This window comes from Spermophilus citellus (assembly GCF_964194105.1).
Source record: "Spermophilus citellus genome assembly, chromosome: 18".
In the NCBI taxonomy this organism is placed as follows: domain Eukaryota; kingdom Metazoa; phylum Chordata; class Mammalia; order Rodentia; family Sciuridae; genus Spermophilus; species Spermophilus citellus.
Window position 1 is genome coordinate 17,216,586 of NC_138200.1, and position 13,702 is coordinate 17,230,287.

Consider the following 13,702-nt stretch of genomic DNA (forward strand, 5'->3'; position numbering starts at 1 on the left):
TGCTAGAAAATCCAAGGGCCATTTCTTGGGCCATATTTCTCTCTCTCTCTCTCTCTCTCTCTCTCGGTAGTACTGAGGACTGAACCCAGGAGCTCTCTACCACTGAGATAAATTATACTTTCAGCCTTTTATATTTCATTTTGAGACAAGGCCTTGCTAAGTTGCCCAGGATGGTGTCAACTTAAGATCTTCCTGCCTCAGCCTTCTGGTAGCTGGATTACAGGTGTGTACCACTGTGCCTGGTTTGGGCCTTCTCATGTGTAACTTGGGACATTATATGCCCTATTGTCCACTCCCTCTATCTTCTACTTTTTCTCTTTCAATCTTTTTTTTGGTACCAGGAATTCAACCCAGGGGCACTTAACCACTGAGCCACATCCCGAGCGAGCCCTTTTATTTTATTTTTTGAAAAGGTCTTCACTAAGTTGCTTAGGGCTTGATTAAATTGCTGAGATTAGCTTTGAGTTCATGATCCTCCTGCCCTGGCCTCCCGCATCACTGGGATTGCAGGCATGCACCACTGCACCTAGCCTCTTTCAATTCTTAATGCACTGTCTACCCTGGGCTCTTGGGAGGCCAAAGGATCTTCCTAAAGCCAAACCTGAGCCTGTCTCTCTCCTGCCTAAAACTTGTCAAAGCTCTCCAATGCCACTGGTAGAGTCTGGGGACCCCTGGACTTGGTATTCACAGCCCTGCATGGCCTGACCATGCCCGTTGCTCCTACCTCCTCTCACTCTATTCAGTTCAGATCTCAGACAGACCCAAGTTCAAATTCTGATTTTCCGACTTCCTAGCTGAGTGGCCGCAGTTACACAATTTTGCTTCCCTGAATCCTAGGTTCCTCCTCCATAAAATAAGGATAGTAGGGCTGGGGTTTTAGCTCAGTGGTAGAATACTTGCATAGCATATGTGAGGCACTGGGTTTGATCCTCAGCACCATATAAAAAAATAAATAAAGTTCAATTAAACAACTAAAAATATTTACAAAAAAATAAGGATAATAATTTCTACTTCTCCAGGATGTCACAAGGATTCAATACATTAATGCTCATAAAAGGATGGGTGTCATTGGGTGCAGTGGCACATAACTGTAATCCCAGTGGTTTGGGAGGCTGAGACAGGAGGATAGCGAGTTCAAAGTCAGCCTTAGCAAAAAACGAGGTGCTAAGCAACTCAGTGAGACCCTGTCTCTAAATAAAATCCAAAAAAGGGGCTGGGGATGTGGCTCAAGCGGTAGCGCGCTCGCCTGGCATGCGTGCGGCCTGGGTTCGATCCTCAGCACCACATACAAACAAAGATGTTGTGTCCCCCGAGAACTAAAAAAATAAATATTAAAATTTAAAAAAAAAATTTAAAAAAAAATCAAAAAAAAAAAAAAAAAAAAAAAAAAAACCAAAACAGGGCTGGAGTTGTGGCTCAGTGGTCAAGTGCCCCTAAATTAAATCCCCAGTACCCACCCTCCCCCCAAAAAAGGCTTGGTATAGCTCAGTGGTAAAGCATGTACTTAGCATGTGCAAGGTCCCAGGTTTGACTTCCAGCACCCAAAAAATAAAGAAAGAAAGAAAGAAAAAAAAGCAAGCCCTCATGACCTAGTCCCTACTTCCTACCGACCCTCCTATTCCCATGCCCCCCAACTTCCCGTTCTTCAACATGCTTTGAACTACCAAAAAAGCACCCAAAGCACCATTTCCTCTTTCCCTTCAAAGCCTTTACACAGACTGTTTCCTTGGCTTGCAACACTGCTCCCTGCGCTCTCACTACATTCATTTTTCCTCATCCCTCCCTCACATGTGCCCTCCCCTCCAGGGCGGTCTCCCTGACCCCTGGGCTGTCTCAGGTACCTCCTCATTGTGAAAGGCACTCCCTGGGGCTTCCCCAAGCACAATCAGATCACTCTCTCCCCTGAGCTTCCCCTCATAATCCTGATCACTCTGAAAAGGTGCCCCATCCCAGCAGTACCAGTCTCAACTGTCATGCTTGTGGCTTACTAGTGGAATATAAGCTCTGTAAGGACAGGAACTGGGGCTGTTTCCATCACTGCTCTGCCCCTAGCACTGCACAGCTCAAAGTCAGGCTTAGAGGCAACTTTGGAGAACAGACCTTAAACAAATCCCTGCCTGGGAAGAGACCTGGAGTGTTACTCACGGAACATGGCATCCAGCCTGACCAAGCAGCTGATGAAGTTGTCAAAATCCATGTTTCCTTCCTCATCAGAGTAGCGCCGGATGATCATGTTGTAGAGATGATCATTCAGGCGGAATCCTGAAAATGGTTCAGTCTCTTAGGTGTGAAGGCCATGTGGCCCAACCTACTCTAATTCCCAGGATTCAACTACCTCATCAATCCCACCCCCAACACCACCATGTCCCTGGCAGCCCTACCTGCTGCCTCAAAGGCCCCTGGGAGTTCAGAGCTGCAGATGGTCCCTGATCTGTCAAAGTCAAACTGTTTGTATATGGCCTGTGGAGATAGGATAGGGTCTGATTGAGCATCATGGGACATGGTGCTTCCATGGATTGGGGGTCTTGGGTGCTAGGAAATTTCAAAAGACTGCCACTCACCTGCCACTTTTTTATGTTGTTCCACAGATACTTAAATTCCTCGAAGCCCAGCTTGCCTGTGGTGTCACTCTGGCAAGAGGTTGTTAAGAACACCATGACAGCTGTACACAGATATGCATACTATATGCACTAGACACGTGACAATATTATAAATTCAGGAACCTGGACTAAAATGCCAGCTCCCATTCAAAATCCATCATGTCACATGGGGTGTGGTTTTATTTTTCATTTTATCTACATATCTTTCTCTCTCTCTCTTTTTCCTTTGGTGACTGTGTGTGTGTGCGCGCGCGCGCGCGCGCGCGATACTAGGGATTAGACCCAAGGGCACTTTACCATTGAGCTATATTCCCAAGACACTCTTTTAACATAACTATGGGATATTATATATTATATTGTGCTTCTTCAAACTACAAATTCTTCACCTAAAAAGAATTATGTCCTCATTTATATATATGATGGACATCGTGCTATGGCGTGTCAATGCCAAAACCATCAGTTTTCAGATTAGGGTCTGTGGGGGAACAGGTTGAAGATCAGAGGCCAGAGATCACAGCCACCCTATGCCCTCATGTATGGTAGGCAAACACTAGACCGACCACTGATATATATCCCTAGCACTCACTGCCCCATTTCCCCCCAGTACTAAGATCAAACCCAGGGCCTCATGCAAGCCAGGCAAATGCTCTACCATTGAGCCACATCCCCAGCCTTTTACATTTTATTTTGAGACAGGGTCTCCCTAAAATGCCCAGGCTAGCCTGAACTTGGGATCTCCTGCCTGTCTACCTCCTGAGTCATTGGGATTATAGGTGTGTGCCACTGTGCCTGGTTTATAAAATTTTAGATAGTACCTTGATTTAATATGTGTTAGGACATGTAAAAAACAGGCATGGTGGGCGCATGCCTGTAATCCCAGAAACTCAGGAGGCTGAGGCACGAGGATCATGAGTTCAAGACAACTTCAGCAATTTAGTGAGGCACTCAGTAACTTAGCAAGACCCTGTCTCAAAATATTAAAAAAGGGCTGGGGATACAGCCCAGTGGTAAAATGCCCCTGGGCTCAATCCCTAGAACCAAAAAACAGAAATAAAAAAACCCTAGTATCTTAAAAATTTTAAGGAAATAAGAAAGCACTGTACCACTGAGTTACATCACTAGCCCACATGCACTTCTGTGTATATGCCTTCATATACCACATCATATGTGGTATATGGCATGTGTTGTGAATTTATGTACATGTGTTATCAGCTTGGATTCTCAAGCTCAAAAGTCCTGTGTCCAAATTCCTATTCTCTCATTTACTCTTCTTTATAACTTCAGACAAATGTTTGCTTCTCTTTGAGCCTCAGTTTCCTTACTTATAAAATGTAGTATAATAATTTTCCCAACCATCAGGGTGTCTGTGAGGTGCAGACAATTAACCTAAGTAAAGTGCCAGGTGATGTTATTTATTGCTACGTGTCTCTGGGGTATTTTCTGATATATGCAAGTTCATGTCACTGGGTATGAAAGCAGTCCCAAACATACTCTCAGAAAATTCCCCTTGGGGCTGGGGATGTGGCTCAAGCGGTAGCACGCTCGCCTTGCATGCGTGCGGGCCCGGGTTCGATCCTCAGCACCACATACCAACAAAGATGTTGTGTCTGCCGAGAACTAAAAAATAAATATTAAAAATTCTCTCTCTCTCTCTCCTCTCTCACTCTCTCTTTAAAAAAAAAAAAAAAGAAAAGAAAATTCCCCTTAAGCCAGGCCTGGTGATGCACACCTGTAATTTCAGCAACTTAGGAGGCTGAGGCAAGAGGATTATAAGTTCAAGGCCAGTCTCAGCAACTTAGTGAAGCTCAAAGCAGTTTAGCAAGACCCTGTCTCAAAAAATACAAAAGGTTGGATGTAGCTCAGTGGTAAAGCATCCCTGGGTTCAAGAAAGAAAGAAAGAAAGAAAGAAAGGGTAGGGAGGAGAAGGAGAGAGAAAAAAAAAAGGAAAGAAAGAGAAAAGAAATTCCCTCTTTATCCATGTCCTTCCCTAGTCTGAGCCCAAAAGGATACATCCATCACAGCCACCATGCTTCGACATGTGTCAATGCCAAAACCATCAGTTTTCAAATCAGGGTCTGCGGGGAACATGTTGAAGATCAGAGGCCACAGATCACAGCCACCCCAGCACCTAGGCCTCTAAACCTGCCCCATACATTGACCCTGGACACTCACGGCGGGTCACGATCTTGTTGAGAATGTTCATGAGTTCCGTGGCACTGACCTCCATATCCTGAGGGCAGAAATTAGGGGCACGTCAGGGGAAGACTGAAAGGGGTCTGGATGGGTTACGAAGGAGAACGAGAACTTTGGGATTGTCAATCAAATATATGTGTACAAGAATAGTCCAAGGAAAGACATGGAAGGATTAGGACAGAGCCAGGGTCCCCAGGTTACTTACATCTCCAGCCAGTTGGGCAAAGAGTTTCCGGAACTGCCGGACCTCCTCACTCTCGTTGGCCTCAATGTTGGAGTAATGGGTGCGAGGGGGCTGCAGAGGGAGAAGATCTCAGAGGAGATATGGGGAAGGGTACCTTGGCTCCCCATACCCAAGCACTGCTGGTGAGAAAGTGAGTGGGCCAGGCAGCCTAAAGATCAGAGGACAAGCAGTGGTTAGTGAACAGGAAGTATATGTGGCACGGCTGAAACCCATGGCTAGTTTGGGGACTTGGCAAGGTAGGGACTTAATGACAGAGAAATTTCATAAGAGGGGGAGGGGAGGCTTATCTATAGGAGCAGGGATGGAAAAAGCCCAGAAGAAGCGGGGTCTCTGGTTGTGGAGGGCCGCTTACCGGAGGCTCGGGGTTGTACTGTGCAGCCGCCTCGCTAAGAGGAGACAAGGAGGAGTTAGTGCGGGGGGGCGGGGCCTCTAACGGGCAAAGCCCTCAGAATCTCCAATGCCAACCCCCGAAATCCCAACCTCCCACCCGCCTTACCTGGTCCCTTCATCTTCATCTGTCCCTGTCTTCACCTATCCCAATCCACAGATCCCTAGTTCTGCCTCTCCTCTCACTCCATCAGGCCAACCACATCCCACAGTCCCACCCCCATGGTGGAATCCATTCCTGCCAAGGCACATCCATCCAATGGCAGATGTCATAATCATCTTGGTCCCACTCAATTATCAACCTGAGATCCTGCCCACTTCATTCACAACAGCCCTTCAAAGACTCTTTTCACAAAGGCTCTGCCCCAGCTTCCCAGGGCTTAATCCTCCTCAGGTCCTATCTTCCCAGGACCCTTCTCCATCACTTCTGAATGTCTGTTTTCCCAGCATCCTAACCCAGATCCGTTAGGCTCTGTCGCTTTGAGGGTTCACTGCTTGTTGATGAAAGCTAATTAGGCATCAACAGACAACCTGCCCCACCCTGCCAGGGCATTTTTCTCTATGAATGTAACCAGTTCTCTAACAGGCCCAGCTCCTTCTTGGCCATTTCCCCTATTCCATTAGACCTTGACTCTCCTGGGCCCACTAACTCACCTAGGACAGCAGATTTTACCTATGTCAAGTACCGCCCCTACTGTGTCATCCAGACTCATTGGTTTTCCTCTAGAACTTTAATTTCAAGATTAGCTAATAAAAGCTGCACCATCCATTAAGTCCCCCCTCCCCCACCAGCAACAGACCGGGCCCCCTTAGAGCCCACAAGTATTGACCCGCATAAGGAGACTACGCCCATGACAAGCCCCGCCCCCACAAGGTGACATCAGCCTCATTAGGGCCCTCTTCTTAAGGCCATCTTTCTGCCCAGGCCAGCCCACCCTAATTCAAGCGCCCCGACCACTCTCCACGTTTATCCCATTCTATTCGTGTTGGACCACGCCCCTCCAGACCCCGCCTCACCTGATAGCACTAATGACTCCGCCCAAGATGCGCATGGCAGTTCCACCGCCTCCACCTCCTCCTCCACCTCCTCCTCCGCCGCCGCCCCCTGCGCCGCTGATCAGGCCTCCGAGCACATTCCCCAGGCCCCCACCTAGGCCCCCGCCTCCTCCTCCGCCGCCACCGCCTTTCAAGAATGAGTTAACCAGGAACATGACTGCGACTGGCTCCTGAAGGGGAGAAGGGAGTCAGGTAGCTGCCTCGTCCCTGAGTCCTCCCTCTCCCACAAAAATACGCATTTCCGGCTGCAGTTCCTAGGAGAAGAATCTGAGGCCTCGGGGTGGAGGCCGATCCTACGGCGAGGGGTCTGGGCTTCTGATAGAGGGTGGTTTTCCTTTGGGTGGGGTAGGGAGGAAGAAGGCTCAGGTTTGAAGCCCCGGGTCTAAAAGGTACCTGTCGAGCTTGAGGGACTTTGGGTTGAGTGCGTGTATAGACATCGTTAAGGGGATGGGCACAGGTCTGCCGCGGGATCTCCAGATGGCGTCCCCTTGTGGTGGCAGTGGTACCCGGTGTGTCTGGGCGCTCGAATCTGAGATCCAGAGCCCCGGAATTGAACCTGGGGGTCTTCGGCGAGTCGAGCTCGCGGATCGGGGACCCTTGGCCCGGAGGCCACCGGGGGCGAGGGTTTAGGAAATTCCGAAAGTGGCTTGGTGCAATTGGTTACTCTCGGCAACGGGACTACAAAGTCACCCTGGGTCTTAGGGTTCGAGTCCGAAGTCAGAGTCTAGAGGCCCGGGATAGATCCCCACTGGAACTGGAGGCATGGATCCTAGACCGTGGTTCTGGACGCCCCAAGGGAGAATTTAAGGGGTGCACCTTAAATCTATGGGCTTGTATTTTAGATTATGAGGCCGAGGATGGGGAGGAGTCCGCCGGATAGGAAAATGAGGATAGATCAGGCCTAGGGGTTGGAATCTGAGATAATGGGTTCTCGGACCCCTGAAGCCGGGGCTTTAGGGTCTCGCTGGGTCTGGGGGCTGCTGAACTCAGGATTGCGGTATGCAGGGGGTGGGGGGTCTGGGCCCGGCGCTCACCGCCTCACTTACACGTCCGGCGGTCGGGTTGTCTGTGGTCTGCTACTCCCGGGCCTCCCGCTGCGTCCGGCTCCAGAGGGCGGGGCCCGTGACTCAGGCCGCAGCTTTCTCCGTAGACAGTGCAAGGCGCCAGGGCGTCATCCGCGCGGTCCTAGAGCCGGCATTGAAAAGTGCGCCTGCGCGCGGCGGCCTCGCCCCAGCGTAACGGGTTGCCCCGTTGTAGCTCAGCCCAGCAGGTTTCCGGTGCTGAGCCTCCTCTCACTGCTCAGCGTGAACCAACTGGAGCTCCAAGGTAACCTTCCCCGCGTCCTGTGAATTTTCGCCCCGAGGCCTGACTTCAATCGTTCAGTCTGTTCCAAAAGAGACTCAACAAGTAGCCCCTATCCTGACTTTTTTGCGACAAACAGCACCTAGAGGCCCCCAGTTTTGTTTGGCTCACAAGCTGGGGACAGACACTCGCAACTGTGGCAAGGGCTAAGGCAGACTGGATTTTGCTGGCCCCTGCCGCATCCCAGATGTTGGTCACCCCGTGCCTTCTGCAGCCGAGTCTGTGGATCTCTATTATTTTTTTTTTTTCGTGGACGACACTAAAGTGTCGCCTTCAGTCTGACAGTCTCTAAAGAAAGCCTCGGATACAGGAAGTCCTTTGGCCTTGGCCAGTTTTCTGAGTTCATATGTTCCAAGGACCCCTTTGAGACTACAGCTGATGCTTTTTTTTTTTTTTTTAAAGCTGGGAATTGAAGGGGGGGGCTCTACTACTGAGCTATATCCCCACCCACTCCTTTTTTTTTTTTTTTTGGTACCGGAGATTGAACTCAGGTGCACTCCACCACTGAGCACATCCCCAGTCCTATTTTATATTTTATTTAGAGACAGAGTCTCGCTCAGTTGCTCAGCGCCTCGCCCTTTCTGAGACTAGCTTTGAACACAGGATCCTCCTGTCTCAGTTTCCAGAGCTGCTGGGATTACAGGTGTGCGCCACAGCTCCCAGTCCTTTTTACTTTTTATTTTGAGTAGGGTCTCGCTAGATTGCTTAGGGCCTCCGTATATTACAGAGGCTGGCTTTGAACTTGGATCCTCCTGCCTCAGCTTCCTGAGTTTCTGGGATTACTGGCATGGGCCAGTGCTACTGGCTGATATCGTCTTTAGAGGCCTTTTTGCCCTACAATTTGGACCTCCAACTTATGTGTGCCCAGTTATTTTTCTGGGTTCCTCAGCAGTCTATCTGGCACTTAGATTCTCTCCTGAAGGTTGGGTAGGTTTCAATTTGAATTTTGGCTCAACTCTATAATAACTGCAACCCAAAAACTGACTTGATGCCTCTGAACAATCAATTCATCTGTGAAATGGGAGCATGAATTGCTACTTCCACCCTAGTAGGCCCCTATCAGAATTAAGTGATAAACATAGAAAATGACAGCTGTTAGTCTGTGTGTGCCCATGCTGTTCCTGTAACCTAGAGCCCAGTTGGACTCCAGCTGGTTGACTCTTGCTTATCCTTAAATAATACTGACAAAAACAAACAACTGGCCAGGTGCAGTGGTGCAAGCCTGTAATCCCAGTGGCTGAGGAGGCTGAAACAGGAGGATCACAACAAGTTCAAAGCCAGCCTCAGCAACAGTGAGGTGCTGAGCAACTCAGTGAGACCCTGTCTCTAAATAACACAAAATAGTGCTGGGGATGTGACTCAGTGGCTGAGTGCCCCTCAATTCAATCCCTGATACCCCCCCAAAACAAACACACAAAGAACTGATAAGCACTCTTCTAAGCACTTCATGAATATTAGCTTGTTTATCCTCATAGTAGTCCTATAGGATGGGTGCTATTTATTATCCCCATTTTACAGATAAGTATACTGAGGTTAAACCCAAATAGCTAGGCTCCATAGCCTGTATCTTTAACCACTACCTTTATGCAATGACTCTTCAATAATATAATTAATATAATAATAGTTCAAATAATAAGATCACAGAACACAGACTGCAGTTGCAGCTAATGCTTCCTGAGGGCTTGCTGGGGCTAGGCCAAGGCAACTGCTATGCAAGCTTTTTGTATGAGTCAAGATGTAACAGGAGAGAAAATGGAGGCTCTGACAGGCAGGGTCACAGAGGGTGGCAGGACCAGGTCTAAACCAGGGCTTGGTTGATGATAAATCTTTTGGTGATGACTAATCTGGATTTCCTTCTCACCACACCCCTCCCTGGCAGACAGAGCAGCTTTAGTCCTCTGTCTTGTCCTTAGGCTCTGTTACTTCTTGCTGCCAGGCCTTTGCACTACTGTGCCCACTGCCTGGAGCCCTCCTTTTGTCTCTGTGCCCCTCCTTAAGACTAGATGAGGCTGTCAGTTTTATGATCTCAGAACTAATTGCACTTTTTTATAGCAGTCACTATCCAGGACAGTCACGTTCTCTAGTTCTGTCTTCCTGATTTTTTCCAAATTTTTTTTTTGGTGCATTATATTTGTATGTCTCCTTGATTTCTTAATCCTGGGCATCCCCAAGCCTTAGGTTTTGGTCTTCCTGTCTGTCCCACTCAAGCCATAAATTACTCTGTCTCGAGGCTGTCAACATCCAAATTTCCATCTTCAGCCCAAACACAGCCCCTGAACTCCAGACTCCTACATCCTGCATCCTGGGGCAGTGTAGGTTCTCAAGCTTCACACATCCTAAACTGAGCTCCTGACCTTTCTCCCAAACCCACTCTTCCCTAAATCAACAGTATCTCTTCCAGTTACTGAGGCCAAACATCACTGGGTCTCCTTCGACTTCTTTATACCCACTAATCTACATTCTGTCTCAGCCATTCTGCCTTTCCAAAACCCACAGAAGCACACCTGTCACACCTGTAATTCCAGTGGCTCAGGAAGTGAGACTGGAGGATCAAGAGTTCAAAGCCAACCTCAGCAAAGCGAGGTGCTAAGCAACTCAGTGAGACCCTGTCTCTAAATAAAATACAAAATAGGGCTGGGGATGTAGCTTAGTGTAGAGTGCCCCTGAGTTCAATCCCTGGTGTCCCCCCCCAAAAAAAAAAACCACTGAAGCATTAAATGGTGGAAGAACCAAGGTGTAGGGTCGGTAGAGATATGCACATTTATGTTTAGTCAGGCTTGAGGGCCAAAGTTATGCGGTAAATCTGGTTCTTCAGGTTCATTGGCATCCTCATGGCACCAGGGACCAGAGCTTTGGGGAACAGTTTCCCTTTGGCTTCTGTTCTAAGCATAATTGCCTGTAGTAAGCTAAGATAAAGAAATAAAAAACTAGTTAGCAGGGCAATAACTAAGTCTCCTTCACATTTTTCAATTTTAGCTTGGCTGTAATCCCAACAGCTCAGGAGGCTGAGGCAGGAGGATAGCAAGTTCAAGCCAGTCTCAGCAATTTAGCAAGACCCTGTCTTAAAATAAATTAAAAATGGTTTGGGGATGTGACTCAGTGGTTAAATGCCTGTAGGTTCAATCCCTGGTGAAAAAAAAATACATATAAAATCTTGTTGAGCTATTATGTTGCCTGAGATTTGATTTAAATAATGGGGTTAAGAGGAATAAACAAAATAAGATTGGCCATATGTTGACAATTACTGAAACTGGGTTATGGGTATTGGAAAGACCCATTCTTGCTGGGCCAGGTGGTCCAAGTTTGTAACTCCAGCAACTCTCAAGCTGGGGTAGGAGGATCTCAAGTTAGTTCAAGGCCAGTCTCAACAATTTAGTGGGACCCTGTCTCAAAATAAAAAAGGGCCGAACATGATGGCTTGGCCTGTAATCCCAGAGAGGCTGAGATAGGAGGATCCCGAGTTCAAATCCAGCCTCAACAATGGCAAGACGTTAAGCAACTCATTGAGACTCTGTCTCTAAAAAAATAAAAATAAAAAATAAAATAAAAAAATAGGGCTGGGGATGCGGCTCAGTGGTCGAGTGCTCCTGAGTTCAATCCCTGGTGCCCACACACACACAAAAGGGGCAGGGATGGGGATGTATGTAAAGTGGTTAAAGTGCCCCTGGGTTCAATCCCCAGTACCAAGATAAATAAAACTTGTTCTAAAAAGTCTCCACTGTGAAGGAGAATTAAGAGGGAAATGGGGCCTGTGTGGTGGGCCCTGATTTCCCAGCCGCGACGTGAGTGGCCGATATGTCCATCCTCACCCCACCAACCAGATCTTTCTGACCTATGTGGTGGTAGTTTGCTTCAAGCGCGCAGGTAAGTGCTTTGAGATCACCTGCTTCAAGAACAAGGTTTGGGCACAGCGGCATGGAAAAAGACCTAGGATGAAATTCTGCAAACCCACTGAGTGTTTGTAAATGTTTCTAAAGGTCAGGTTGCAAAGAAGGAAGATCTCATTAGTGCATTTGGAACATATGACCCAAACTGAAATCTGTAAGCAGATTTTGACTAACAGAGAGGTTCAGAGGCACACATAGCTGGAGCAGATGTTTAGGGATACTGTGGCAGCCATTGTGGCAGACAAATGTGTCAGCCCAGAAACAAAGAAGCCATACACTGTTATCCTTGTTGAGAGAGGTATGAAGGACATCCAGTATTCAGTCAAACTCAGCAAGAGTACGGAATAACAGGCTTTGTAAGTGATAAAGTAGCTGAAGGGGGAAATGAAGATCAAATGTGTGGACAGGAGGCTTTGGTTCATTCCAGTGAATGAAAGGAAGAAGCTGAAGGAAAAGCTCAAGTCATTGATCAAGGTTATAGAAAGCAAGACTAGAGCCAGCGGCTAGAAATTGTGTCTTACTGACCCAGGCTGCTTCTGAGAAATTGGTGAGCTAATAAAAAAGGAAAGAAACGGGAAAGGTTCTTTGGAAGTACTCAATTTGACATTTCTGTCTTGTGTTAATGTGTACATACAAAGACTTCCTACATGAGGATAGTGTGGGAATCATTTTGTTTTAATTTTAAATTGGTATTCTAAGCAAAAATGAAAACTCAAAAGTAGCAAGTCCAGGGGCTGGGGTTGTGGCTCAGGGGTAGAATGCTGGCCTAGCCGGCAAGGCTCTGGATTCCATCCTCAGCACCACATAAAAATAAATAAAGGTATTGTGTCCAACTATAACTAAAAAGTAAATATTTTTTAAAAAAGTACCAAGTCCAGAGGATCATTTTGCTGCTGTCTGAGGCCTTTATTACTTTCCAAAATGAAAGCTACTTGAGACAACTCTTAAGGCAAAAAAGTTACAATTTTGTACATTATATAAGTAAGATTACTTGGGGGGATGTATGACAAAAAGCAGTATTTACTGGAAAAGAAAACGTGTCTTATTTCTATGTCATACAACCTGAGCCCGTAGGGGTAATTATCATGTGGGTCAAGCTTGGATGATGACTTCCTGATTACCTGAAATAGGCATGTGGTGGCTGCAGGATTAAATGATTGTCACTGAACATGCTGCCGCAACTGGGATTGTTCTTGGTAAAATAAAATGTCATTCACTTCTGATTCTTAATATATTAATACAGCTAAAATTATAAGTAATCATAATAAAACTACTAGTATTTTTTTAAAAAAAAAAGAATATGGGATTTTTTTTTCCCTCTCTAAAACGGTTCCTCTTGCGCACTGACCAGCTTGAGGGTCGAGCAAAAGCCGGAGAAAGCTACTGAGATGCAAGAAAAGTAGGGGGACAGGAAAGCGGCCCAGCAATCTCAAGGCCTCAAGTTGAGGTCATCTGTCGCATTTCACTGCGGCCAGAAAATCAGTTGTAGCGCCGCCTCCAGGACGTTGGTGCCTCAGTACTCAGCTCCACAGGGTTCCGTGGGCCCTCCGCGCCTGCGCCGTCCGGCACGCAGCACCACCACCCACCTCTAGCGTCTCTGGAAGTTGGGGGAGACTTCTCTTTCAGCTAGAAGAGGCTGAGATGTCGCATGGCTCTCTGGGAATGAAGTTCGCTCGCTAAACTGGAGTCCCCGCCCAGGCCCCCGGAAAGACTGCGGGCCCTACAATGTGCACGGCTCACGGGCAGCGGCTGCCCCCTCGTGGTGGCTGAGCGTTTTGGGCTGAAGCTAAGGACACCCCCCCTTGCAGGCACTTGGGAGGCGAGGGCCGTCCTGGTAACCCGTGGGAATCCTTTCCAAAGTGGACCCATCAGGAGGGTGGGAAAGGTAAATGTGAAGAAACTGGGGCGGGCCGCTGTGAAGATGAAATGAAATCAGCACGTTTACTGTGCACTATGATATGTTACCACGTTGC

General features: G+C 47.7%; 1 protein-coding gene across 1 annotated transcript; it reads right to left on the minus strand.

Annotated features, from left to right (window-relative positions):
- Positions 1-2,121: 2,121 nt before the first annotated feature.
- Positions 2,122-7,706, minus strand: CAPNS1 (calpain small subunit 1). The gene is made up of 9 exons (XM_081274000.1): positions 7,527-7,706; positions 6,442-6,650; positions 5,390-5,423; positions 4,999-5,088; positions 4,773-4,830; positions 4,611-4,675; positions 2,562-2,630; positions 2,382-2,460; positions 2,122-2,262 (listed from the first exon to the last, which is right to left on the minus strand). The coding sequence occupies exons 2-9, from the start codon at positions 6,633-6,635 to the stop codon at positions 2,138-2,140; spliced, it is 714 nt and encodes a 237-aa protein (XP_081130126.1). The 5' UTR covers positions 6,636-6,650; positions 7,527-7,706; the 3' UTR covers positions 2,122-2,137.
- Positions 7,707-13,702: the final 5,996 nt, after the last annotated feature.